Below are 10,654 nucleotides of genomic sequence, written 5' to 3' on the forward strand. Positions count from 1 at the left end.
TGCACATACACATTTTGGCCCCAGGTTGGCATTTCTGGAGAGCCAGGGAAAGGCCAGGCTAGTCTTACAAATACTCTTATGCCAGCAGGGGGTGGGGGAAGCAAGTAGGAGAGTAGGTGACCGGTAGGCTCTGGAGTCAGCAGGCCTTGTTCTGTTTGTGTTGTGCTGCAGTGGGGGATGCATTATAAATGCAACCAGTCAGAGGGCCCCTGGCTTCAGAACCTCAGACTGTACTGGTTCCAAGATTCTGTGCAAGCCTCATGGAAATGAAGCTGCCAGGCCAGGAGGGGTTTGAAGCCTCCAGTGCTCCTAGAAATATTCCTTCAGGGGAGCTGGACAGCAACCCTGGCCCTGGCACCAGCCCCAGCCCTGATGGCCCCTCAGACACAGAGAGCAAGGAACTGGGAGTACCCAAAGACCCTCTGCTCTTCATTCAGCTGAATGAGCTGCTGGGCTGGCCCCAGGCACTTGAGTGGAGAGAGACAGGCAGGTAAGTTGGATGCAGGCCAGTTCTGTGGGATCCTTCCCCTTTCCCAGCTGGAGCCTCCTATATGCCCCCCAGTGCTTCTTGTGGGGCTGCCCAAAATTAGGATTTTCCCCGCTGTGTTCCCTTATTTCAGGGTCTTACCTTCCATGATGCCCAGCTTCTTCTGCAGTCTAGTTTTGAGATCCCCAAGACCCAAGATGAGGGGTGACTGCCAGGGGTGGGGGGAACACTTCACACCGCTGGGCCCAGGATACCCTCATTGCCTTGCCTTCCCTAGCTCCTCTGCATCTCTGCTCCTGGACATGGGAGAAATGCCCCCAATAACACTGTCTACCTCTACCCACCTTCATCACAGGTGGGTACTGTTTGAGGAGAAGTTGGAGGTGGCTGCAGGCCGGTGGAGTGCCCCTCATGTGCCCACCCTGGCACTTCCCAGCCTCCAGAAGCTCCGCAGCCTGCTGGCCGAGGGCCTTGTACTGCTGGACTGCCCAGCTCAGAGCCTCCTGGAGCTCGTGGGTAGGCTGGGAGCCTTTGCAGGAAGGGCCTGGGTAGCCATGCCTTTTCCCCAGGATTTCCCCTCCAAAGTCTTGGAATCTTCTAGAGCCCACCTCTACCCCTCCTAGGATTGTCTACCCTTGTCACAGGTGGACATAGAAAAGCAGGGTGGAGGAGCAAGTTCATTGGCCCTGGCAGTCTGAGACTCCCAGAAGGGAAAGGGGTCTGGGCAGAGGGAGACGGGGAAGAGTGTGGGGCAGGGAACTCTCAGGAAGAAGATAACCCCCAATCCATTCTCCAGAGCAGGTGACCAGGGTGGAGTCGCTGAGCCCAGAGCTGAGAGGGCAGCTGCAGGCCTTGCTGCTGCAGAGACCCCAGCATTACAACCAGACCACAGGCACCAGGCACTGCTGGGGTGAGAGCCCCTCCCTGGGCCCAGGACCAAGACCCTGGTGTGGCAGGGTCTCAGATCTCCCCTGCACCTTCTAGGGCTAGAAGTAGCCCAGGCTTAGTTCAGGCTGCAACACAGGACTCATGATCAAGAGGAAACTTGTGGTAATGTTGTGGGGAGAAGATTCAGGGGGCTAGAATCGTAAGAGAGCTCTGTGAAGAGATGTACTTGGCAGGCACTGTGCCAAGAGCTTTACACGCAGTATTTCATTTGATCTTCACAACCACCCTGTAAATAGTACCACAATTATCCCCATTTTAGTGATGAAAAAACTGAGGCTCAGAGTGGAGAAGGGTGTACTCTAATTCTTACAGCTTGTCAGTGGCAAAAGTGATTAGGGAATCCTGGTGGATCCACCCCAAAGCCTGTGGTCTTAATCACTGCATAATCCTGTTTTGTAGGCTCTACTCATCCAAGAAAGGCTTCTGACAATGAGGAAGCCCCCCTGAGGGAACAGGTTTGTAGCCCTTCCTTGGGGTCCCTTTCCAATGGCTGGGAGAGGGGTTAGGAATTAACAAAAGTCTACTCTCCACTGGATTTCTCATCAGTTGAGATCTTATCCTCCCCAAATAACCTTTCATACTCTCTGTCCCCTTGAACCCCCATCCAGTACCAGAACCCCCTGAGACAGAAGCTGCCTCCAGGAGCCGAGGCAGGGACTGTGTTGGCAGGGGAGCTGGGCTTTCTGGCACAGCCACTGGGAGCCTTTGTTCGACTGCGGGATCCTGTGGTACTGGGGTCCCTTACTGAGGTGTCCCTCCCAAGTAGGTAAGGCTACTTGGGAGTGAGTGGGAGTCAGGGATCCCAGAGCCCAGAAGGGTCTTTACTGGGGAGGGGAAGGAGGGTCTCAGTCTGATTCTCAGGCTGTGGGGAGGATGGTGCTCAGGGGTCTGGGGAGAGAGTAGTGGTCAGAACTGCATTGTAGGTGTGCAAATGAGTATGTTTATGGGAACTGATAGGTCAGAGCTGAGCATCAGAGGCCAGGGCTGCCCTGTGGGAAAGCAGCCTGTGAATCTCTGGGGCCTGGTTCCTTCCTCAGGTTTTTCTGCCTTCTCCTGGGCCCCCCTATGCTGGGAAAGGGCTACCATGAGATGGGACGGGCAGCAGCTGTCCTCCTCAGTGACCCGGTGAGCTAAGCAGGTGTGTGTGTGTGCACACGCTCGCGCACACATGCCTGTGTGTATGTGCACACATGCATGCATGCATGGGTTCGTGTGTGTGTGGACTCTGTATGTGTGCCTAAATACAGCAATGAGGCAGAGTGAGCAATGAGACGGAAGTTTCCTTGTCTCCTAGTGCAGCCCCATTACTGGCTGAGTGCTGGCACACTATAGGCACTCAATAGATACCCACTGAATGAATGAATGCATGCATAAAGGAATGTGTGAATGACTTGTCTGCCTCTGTGACATGTGTCTAGTTTTCACACTATGAAAATGCATGTAAGAGACCAGATTTACACTTACCACCCATTCTGTGTCCCCATCCTCAGCAATTCCAGTGGTCAGTTCGTCGGGCCAGCAACCTTCATGACCTTCTGGCAGCCCTGGATGCGTTCCTAGAGGAGGTGACAGTGCTTCCCCCGGGTCGGTGGGACCCAACAGCCCGGATTCCCCCGCCCAAATGTCTGCCATCTCAGCACAAAAGGTACCTGGGAGCTATCATCCCATACAGATTCCTGCCCATAGGTCCTGGGTCTGATTCCATTGTTTAGGGGGGGTGAGGTCCCAGGAAAGAGATAGGGACCTATCTTTGGATTTGAAGTCAGGCAGACCTAACTCGGAGTTCTGCTGGACTTCTGTCGCTAAGAGACCTGAACAAAACCTTCCCTGCCCGAGCCTGGCTTTCTACAGGTCGCAATATGACTTGGACCTTTTTGAGGCCCCTGTGTCGCCATGGTCCCCTCGCCAGCAGAGACAAGAGCAGCCGCCAGGGGGCAGGGCGCCACCAGCTCTGGGCCGAGTCCGGACGGGTTGGAGATCCTTAGCCAACCTCGGGTTCCCCTCCTCCTCAGGCTTCCCTCGCAACAGCGGGAGATCAGAGGTCCCTCCGGCCCGCGCCTGACCTCGGCTGAGGACAGGCACCACCATGGGCCGCACGCACCCAGCCCGGAGTTGCAGCGGACTGGCAGGTGAGGCAAGCTGGGAGGAAGCAAGGGTGGGTGACCTGGGGAGGGGAGGAGTCACACGGAAACTGAGGTGTGTGCTCACTGTGGGAGGGGCTCACCCGGCCACAGGGAAAGTAGCAGGGATGCGGGTGTGGAGTGTGAAAACCTGGATCACTGACGACCCTCGGGCGGGAGGCTGTTTGGGGGCCTTATCCAGGACGTGCGCAGGAAGGCCCCGTGGTACCCCAGCGATTTCTTGGACGCCCTGCATCTCCAATGCTTCTCGGCGGTACTCTACATTTACCTGGCCACTGTCACTAATGCCATCACTTTCGGGGGTCTGCTGGGAGATGCCACTGATGGTGCCCAGGTGGGTAGGGCCCAGGGGACAGGTACAAGCCTTGGTGTCTCCTAGTCCTTCCCTTCCCCTGGGACTATGGGTAAGTTAAGGAGGCTCTCCCAAAGCTTGGGCTCCTGTCCTGAGGACTTCAGGGTCCTGTGCTGAGCCCCTGTTGGCTTCCAGGGAGTGTTGGAAAGTTTCCTGGGCACAGCAGTGGCAGGAGCTGCCTTCTGCCTGATGGCAGGCCAGCCCCTCACCATCCTGAGCAGCACTGGGCCGGTGCTGGTCTTTGAGCGCCTGCTCTTCTCTTTCAGCAGGTAAGAGAGCTACCCCCATCACCAGATCCTCACTAGTGCCATGGTCAGCCTGCTCCTGGCTGGGTGAATAGGAGAGGGTGGGAGCTATCTGTTTGGGTTGAGGGATACCTGACCTGGGTTTGGTGGGAAGCAGACAGCCCTGCTAAGCCTTCCTGTCTCTCATCCCCACAGAGATTACAGCCTGGACTACCTGCCCTTCCGCCTATGGGTGGGCATCTGGGTGGCTACCTTTTGCCTGGTGCTGGTGGCCACAGAGGCCAGTGTTCTGGTGCGCTACTTCACCCGCTTCACCGAGGAAGGTTTCTGTGCCCTCATCAGCCTCATCTTCATCTATGATGCTGTGGGCAAAATGCTGAACTTGACCCATACCTATCCTATCCAGAAGCCTGGGTCCTCTGCCTACGGGTGCCTCTGCCAATACCCAGGCCCAGGAGGTGGGTAAGGGAAACAGGGACCTTGGTCAGGTGAAGAAGGATGTAGGGAAGGGGAGGGGTTGCACCCTTACTATCCCCCCTGGTTAAGTTCTGCAAAATGCTGCATACTTACCCAATAACTGGCAGTACTATTTCCACTCTGGTTCTGAATTAATTGAGAAATAAGACAACAGAAGGCCCAATATCATCTTCCTTTCTGACAACACTGATAGAGGAACATGGGTTATATCTATAGGTGAATGGGCTTCCTAATGATGAAGCCAAAATTGAATAGACTTACCCACCAGTCATGGAAGCACTGGTTTGAGACTATCTTGCCCCAGGGAAGCAGAGCTAAACACATACATCAAACAGGCAGCTTATACTCGAGAGAGGGGAGAGAAAGGGGCAGGGCCAGGTATGCCCAGCTTCATTTCCTGAAATCACCAATCAAATATATCATTGCTCTTCTGGGTGAGAGTGGCTGGCCAGGTGGAGAGAGGCTTGGAGTATTACACTTGCATATATCCCTCCACATGGAAGGCAACACCAGGACGGGGAAGAAATGGCCTCTCTACATGTTCTTCTATCAGTGCTAGGCATGAACAAGACCAGTTCTAGCCCTGGTGGAAACACACAGATTTGTATACTTCTCTATTCAGTCAACATTTGCTGAGCATTTGCTGTGGCCAGGTCCAGTGCTTGGTACACGGGATGCAGATGGGTAGAGAATTTGAGAGGATGAGGGCATGAGACAATGTCCTGAGCAGTACACACTTGGTAGTGATAGAGTCAGCAGACAGATGAGTCACAATTAAGAACTCTGGTTCAGCTGGACCCATCAGATTAGAATTTTATGGGGCTGGAGAAGGTTCCCAGGGGAGGGAACATACATCTGAATTATTCTCTGCTTCCCAGGAAATGACTCTCAATGGATAAGGACAAGGCCAAAAGACAGAGACGATATCGTAAGCATGGTGAGGGACTGCTCCTGGGAGGTTCTAGGAAGGAAAGGGTGGAGACCAAGGCAGTCAGTGGTTCCTAGCTCTTCCTACCCATAGGTTAAGGAAACCTTCATAGGTGAGTGTGGCTTAGCCATTTCCTACAGCTGGGAACTTCCCATCCTGGGCCCTTGGTATCTCTGTGGGTCCCTCCTCCCTTGAAGTGGGTCCGGGAGAGCAGGACATTTACTCCATTGCCTGTAACCCCACCCCGACCCTCCTGTGTACAGGACCTAGGCCTGATCAATGCATCCTTGCTGCCGCCACCTGAGTGTACCCGGCAGGGAGGCCAGCCTCGTGGCCCTGGCTGTCATACAGTCCCAGACATTGCCTTCTTCTCCCTTCTCCTCTTCCTTACTTCTTTCTTCTTTGCTATGGCCCTCAAGTGTATAAAGACCAGCCGCTTCTTCCCCTCTGTGGTGAGTGTCACCTTTCTTTTTGTGGGAGAGGCCTGACTCTAAGCTTTGGGTCCTATCTGTGAGTGGGAAGTGGTATGGAAAAAGAGGGATGCCAGGTCTGGACCTGACTGAGTGTCCACTGTGTGCCAGGTGCGCAAAGGGCTTAGCGACTTCTCCTCAGTCCTGGCCATCCTGCTGGGCTGTGGCCTTGATGCTTTCCTGGGCCTAGCCACACCAAAGCTCATGGTGCCCAGAGAGTTCAAGGTGAGAGCCAGGGAATAGGGTTGGGGGACCATAGGGGAAAGCAGGGCCAGCAGATCATGGGAAAGGAAAATGCATAAATCCCACACTTCTCTTCTCTAAGCTTCTTTCTTCACTCATAAACTAGAGATAGTAATAATAACGGCCCCACAGGGTTGTCGTGAGGATTCAATGAAGTACTGCAGCAGACACGTGAGTACAGAGAATACACGGTAGCTATTATTACAGGGTATGGGTTAAGAGAATGGGTCTTGATCAGCCAGCCCTGGGTTTGAGTTCCAGTTCTTCCACTTCCCAGCTATGCATCAGGCAAGTTAATGCACATTTCTAAGCCTCAATTTCTTCATCTATAAAATGGAAATAATAAAATGACAATAGTTCCTACTCCGTAGATTGTTTTGAGTTTACAGAAGATCACAATGGAAAGCACTTACCACATGCCTGGCACATACCAAGTCCTCAATAAATGTTAGCTATTATTGTTATGGGATTGCCCCACTCTTGGCATGGCCCTGCCCACCCCACTACTCCTCACTGTCTTCTTTGCACCCCTTATTGCCTACTCTGATCCAGGAAAGCTGGAACTCCCTTTCCAGGGCATGACAGTGTGTAGGACAAGGCTTAGCACTGATTTCTAGACTTTGCCTGTGCATTTGGAGACCTCCTCTCCGAATTCCTCCAAGACAGGAGAGCAGGGAGGACTCCAACTGGGGCAGCAACTGGGGCCCCCTCCCCTACACATATGCTTGTAATCAGAGCTGAGGCAGATACACCCAGCCCTGTCCCTGCCTCAGATCAAGGCAGGTCTGAGCCTGAGTTGCCCCACCCAGGATAGGGGAAGAGGGATCTCTAGGGAGCAGGGCTCTGTACATCAAGAAGTGTGTGCAGGCCACATCTGCCACCTCCTTCTCTTCCAGGGAGGGAGGGACCCTGAACCAAAGTCCAGAGCCCCTGGTTCCAGCCTGACCTCAGGGCTGGTCTCCTTCCATCTGCTGTCTTTTAAGGCACTGGGATGCTTTGAACCAGCTGTACACACACACCCCACTAGCATCTAGTGTCTTGGGGTGGGGGCAGGTTGTGGAAGAATGCCAAGGTTGAGGTGTGCAGGTGAGATGCTCTTGGGAGACCCTCTCCAACCTGTCCATGAAATGCCCTCCCCCAGCCCACACTCCCTGGGCGTGGCTGGCTGGTGTCACCTTTTGGAACCAACCCGTGGTGGTGGAGTGTGGCAGCTGCCCTGCCTGCCCTGCTGCTGTCTATCCTCATCTTCATGGACCAACAGATCACAGCGGTCATCCTCAACCGCGTGGAATACAGACTGCAGGTAAGGACTGCTGGGCAAGGCCCTAGACCAAGGGACAGAAGCTCCAGGGTAGTCTACACTCCCCCATCCTACCTCAGAGGACAGAGGGCCAGGGCCTGGGCTAGCTTCATCCTCATTGCCCCCACCACTACCTACAGAAGGGAGCTGGCTTCCACCTGGACCTCTTCTGTGTGGCTGTGCTGATGCTACTCACATCAGTGCTTGGACTGCCTTGGTATGTCTCAGCCACTGTCATCTCCCTGGCTCACATGGACAGTCTTCGGAGAGAGAGCAGAGCCTGTGCCCCTGGAGAGCTCCCCAACTTCCTGGGTATCAGGTGAGGGCAGTATTTAGGAAGCGGAGTAAGAGGTGGGCTGCAAGGTAGGGCAATGGGGAACATGGCAGAGTTATTTGGGCAGCTTTAATTCTAAGCTGGTGTCCTACAAACACTGCAGTGGCACAATGAGTGAGTTCTGGGCTCTGAGATGGGTAAGTCAGATCTTCCCCTCTCTTCTCTCAGCCATGGGGACTGGGAGGGGCCTCAAGAGGAGCATCATCAATGCAAAGGTAGAGGCAGCCAGGGCTGAAGTGGAGGGTCAGGTGCCACCTAATAATCCTCACTCAATGTAGAAGTTACAAAGGAATCCATCATAAAAACAATTTTGGAACCATTGGAAACACAGTCTAAGTATCTAAACTATATGAAATCAACTTTATAAATTGTGAAATGTAAGTCTTTATGGCAGTGTAAACATTGCTAATTTTCCATCAAAATAAAAATGAGGAGCAACTATGAACTTGAATTGATGGAGAAGTCTGGGACTCTCATCTTGAAGTGCTCTGCCCCTTCCTCGCCACCAATTTTTCACATCAAGCTAAGGGCTCATCCCTCCAGGTGACCTACTGGGGTATTCCTCTAGTTTCCTCTTGCTGCTAGGGTCTGTACTGGCGTTCAGCCAGGATCTCCAGTCTGGGTACCCCAGGGACTCCCCCAGACCTCAGCTAACTCTTCCCTCTCCCCACAGGGAGCAGAGGCTGACAGGCCTGGTGGTGTTCATCCTTACAGGAGCCTCCATCTTCCTGGCACCTGTGCTCAAGGTACCTTTTTATATAAGCCAAGATCAGGGTCAGTGCACTAATAATAGGAGCACAGCAAGAACTGACACTAGTTGAACACTTACAGTGTGCCAGGTGCTCTGTTAAGTTTTCTCCATACATGGTCTCATTTAATCCTCACATTAACCCTGAAAGGAATATGTACCTTACAAATGAGGCAGCCAAAGGTTAAAGAGGCAAAGTAATTTGCAAAAGCCCATCAAACGAGCCAGTTTTTCAGATCTGTCTGAGAACCCAAACTCTTATCCAATGGGCTTTTTACCCAGTGGAGCAAGGTGTGGGTGTGCCACCACCATCCCCTAGGGTCTAAGTGCTACCCTTGCTCTAGCCTCCCAACAAACCTGAGACTAAGAGTATGATCAGGCCAGGTGCAGTGGTTCATGCCTGTAATCCCAGCACTTTGGGAGGCTGAGGTAGGAGGATCACTTGAGTGCAGAAGTTTGAGACCTACCTGGGCAACATAAGGAGACCCTGTCTCTACAAAAAATAAAAAAGGTAGCTGGGCATGGTGGTGTGTGCCTGAGGTGGAAGGATCACTTGAGCCCAGGAGTTTGAGAGTGCAGTGAGTGGTGATCATTGGATGACAAGAGCAAGACTGTCTCAAAAAAAAAAAAAAAAAAAAAAGGGACCTCAGAAAAACTTTGAGGCAAAAAGCCTTCACTTCTCCTTCACCAGAGGTATATAGAGTATTTGCCATATGCGAGACTGCTAGGCACTTGGGAGAAGTAGGGGTCGGTGGAATATTGAAAAGAAATATGGAACTAAGCCCCTACCAGCAACACACACACATGAGCAAAAATTAAGTAACAAGTAATAGCAGAAAGGCTCAACAAGCCAAGACAGCAAAGCAGTCAAGGAGGGTGTGGAGAATGTCAGACAAGAGTCACTGGCAGGATGACAAGAGGTTAGGGAAGGGAAAGGTCATGGAAGCTGGGTGACAGTAGAGTGTGGAAAGAGCCAGATGGACTGGATCAGCCACCTACTAACTGGGTGACTCTCATTCACAGACATTTACAGAGCATAAACCATATGCTAGGCTGGGTGTGGTGGCTCACACCTGTAATCCCAGTACTTTGGGAGGCCGAGGTGGGCGGATCGCTTGAGCTCAGGAGTTTGAGACCAGCCTGTGCAACGTGGCAAAACCCCATCTCTACAAAAAACACAAAAGTTAGCTGGGCATGGTGGTGTGCACCTGTAGTCCCAACTACTTGGGAGGCTGAGGTGGGAGCATCACTGAGCCCAGGAGGTCTAGACTGCAATGAGCCAAGTTTGTGACACTGTACTCCAGCCTGGGCAGTGTGAGATCTTGTCTCAAAAAACAAAAGAAAACAAACAAACAAAAAAACCCAAAAAACAGAAAACCCGAAACAAAAAACAAACAAAAACCCATATACCAAGCACTGTTCTAGGTACTGGGGATATAATGGTAGTCAAAAGAAACCATTTTTCCAACCTTGCAATCTGGTGAAAGGAGAAAGATTTTTAAAAGTTAAAACAAGAGGCCAGGCATGGTGGCTCACGCCTGTAATCCCAGCACTTTGGAAGGCCAAGGCGGGTGGATCATCTGAGGTCAGGAGTTCGAGACTAGCCTGGCCAACATGGCAAAACACTGTCTCTACTAAAAATATAAAAGTTAACCAGATGTGGTGGCAGGTGCCTATAATCCCAGCTACTTGGGAGGCTGAGGTATGAGAATCACTTGAGCCTGGTGGGTGGAGGTTGTAGTGAGCCAAGATCAAGCCACTTCACTTCAGCCTGGGTGAAAGAGCAAAACTCCATCTCAAAAAAAAAAAAAAAAAGAAAGAGAAAAAAAATTAAAACAAGAAAATAGGATAACTTTAGATAGTGATAAATTCTATGACAAATAGAAGAAGATAAGATGATTGGCCGGGCGCAGTGGCTCACGCCTGTAATCCCAGCACTTTGGGAGGCCGAGGCGGGTGGATCACCTGAGGTCGGGAGTTC

General features: G+C 52.3%; 1 protein-coding gene across 4 annotated transcripts in view; it reads left to right on the forward strand.

Moving 5' to 3' along the window:
• The first annotated feature begins 232 nt into the window (after nucleotides 1-232).
• Nucleotides 233-10,654, forward strand: part of SLC4A9 (solute carrier family 4, sodium bicarbonate cotransporter, member 9) — a 19,985-nt gene continuing 9,563 nt past the window's right edge. The window contains exons 1-17 of one of the 4 annotated variants that reach the window (XM_011935351.1): nucleotides 233-490; nucleotides 843-1,003; nucleotides 1,284-1,397; nucleotides 1,835-1,890; nucleotides 2,044-2,201; nucleotides 2,473-2,560; nucleotides 2,926-3,080; nucleotides 3,448-3,564; nucleotides 3,736-3,910; nucleotides 4,064-4,197; nucleotides 4,369-4,631; nucleotides 5,529-5,587; nucleotides 5,842-6,030; nucleotides 6,160-6,273; nucleotides 7,433-7,594; nucleotides 7,732-7,910; nucleotides 8,599-8,671. In XM_011935351.1, coding sequence (XP_011790741.1) covers nucleotides 261-490; nucleotides 843-1,003; nucleotides 1,284-1,397; nucleotides 1,835-1,890; nucleotides 2,044-2,201; nucleotides 2,473-2,560; nucleotides 2,926-3,080; nucleotides 3,448-3,564; nucleotides 3,736-3,910; nucleotides 4,064-4,197; nucleotides 4,369-4,631; nucleotides 5,529-5,587; nucleotides 5,842-6,030; nucleotides 6,160-6,273; nucleotides 7,433-7,594; nucleotides 7,732-7,910; nucleotides 8,599-8,671 — 2,427 coding nt within the window. In that variant the 5' untranslated portion in view covers nucleotides 233-260. Of the gene's footprint in view, nucleotides 491-764; nucleotides 1,004-1,283; nucleotides 1,398-1,834; nucleotides 1,891-2,043; nucleotides 2,202-2,472; nucleotides 2,561-2,925; nucleotides 3,081-3,447; nucleotides 3,565-3,735; nucleotides 3,911-4,063; nucleotides 4,198-4,368; nucleotides 4,632-5,528; nucleotides 5,588-5,841; nucleotides 6,031-6,159; nucleotides 6,274-7,432; nucleotides 7,595-7,731; nucleotides 7,911-8,598; nucleotides 8,672-10,654 lie in introns of all 4 variants that reach the window. The other 3 variants (XM_011935352.1, XM_011935350.1, XM_011935353.1) reach the window with 3 other exon arrangements.

The sequence above is a fragment of the Colobus angolensis genome, unplaced genomic scaffold (assembly GCF_000951035.1).
Source record: "Colobus angolensis palliatus isolate OR3802 unplaced genomic scaffold, Cang.pa_1.0 Scaffold142, whole genome shotgun sequence".
In the NCBI taxonomy this organism is placed as follows: domain Eukaryota; kingdom Metazoa; phylum Chordata; class Mammalia; order Primates; family Cercopithecidae; genus Colobus; species Colobus angolensis.